The sequence below is a fragment of the Perkinsus marinus genome (genome assembly GCF_000006405.1).
Source record: "Perkinsus marinus ATCC 50983 genomic scaffold scf_1104296934818, whole genome shotgun sequence".
NCBI lineage: Eukaryota > Perkinsozoa > Perkinsida > Perkinsidae > Perkinsus > Perkinsus marinus.
Window position 1 is genome coordinate 216 of NW_003214650.1, and position 921 is coordinate 1,136.

The window sequence follows — 921 nt, forward strand, 5'->3', positions numbered from 1 at the left end:
TCAGCTTTCTTATTAGCATATAATATAGAATTCATTGCATGATGACCAACAACATACGATGACGAGCAGCTACCATCATTCTTACAATGCTGCTGTTGCTCGTGATCATCATACACCATAGAAGAAGAAGACATCATCAACACGCGCCCAACCACAACCAATCTATATATAAATCGATTACATGGGCGCGCTCTTTTAGCTACGCCAAGGGGCAGTTGTTGCTTCTTGTTGTTGTTCTCCTCCTTGTTCTCCTTATATATGCATCCATTAGTTATATATGCACATCGTAGACCTGTGACTCAAGTCGGGTTTAATGGTGATGGTGATCTACTATTTACTAGTGGTAAGGATAATGGTATGTGTGTATGGGATTCCTATACTGGTGAAAGATTGGGTACTTATGAACCACATAAGGGTGCTGTATTCTCATTCTCTTGTACATATGATTCTACTAGATTGGTAACAGGATCAGGTGATCAATGTATACGAGTATTCGATGTATTAAGTGGTAATTGTTTGGCTGAGGAAATGGTAAAAGGTGTAGTAAGGAGTGTTGAATGGTGTACTAATCCTAACAAACAGGTAAGTACTACTAGTATCATGTATTGCAGATATTGAGATATCTTCAGAACCGTTTCGTAGCCTGTCGAGATCAGTTTGTATCTACGCCTAACTCTGTTAGTGTATGGGAATATGATGATGATGATCATAAGCTAAGCGTGAATATGCAGATAAGTGGAGATAACCTACCTGGTAAAGCCTTACAAGTAATAATAATACGTAATACGTATCACCATAGTATTATCTTATTACAGGCTAGATGGGGATTGTATGATGAGACTATCATAACTATACATGATGAAAAAGTGACTATCATAATGCTGCTACTAGTATTTCATATGGGATGCTACTACTGGTGAA

At 37.9% G+C, this 921-nt stretch overlaps 1 protein-coding gene across 1 annotated transcript; it reads left to right on the plus strand.

The window, feature by feature from the left end:
• Positions 1-258: 258 nt before the first annotated feature.
• On the plus strand, positions 259-735 carry Pmar_PMAR016642 (eukaryotic translation initiation factor 3 subunit, putative; the record flags this gene model as incomplete). The annotated part of the gene is made up of 2 exons (XM_002784554.1): positions 259-582; positions 630-735. Coding segments are annotated over 2 exons (430 nt in total), but the record flags the coding sequence as incomplete, so codon positions are not given.
• Positions 736-921: the final 186 nt, after the last annotated feature.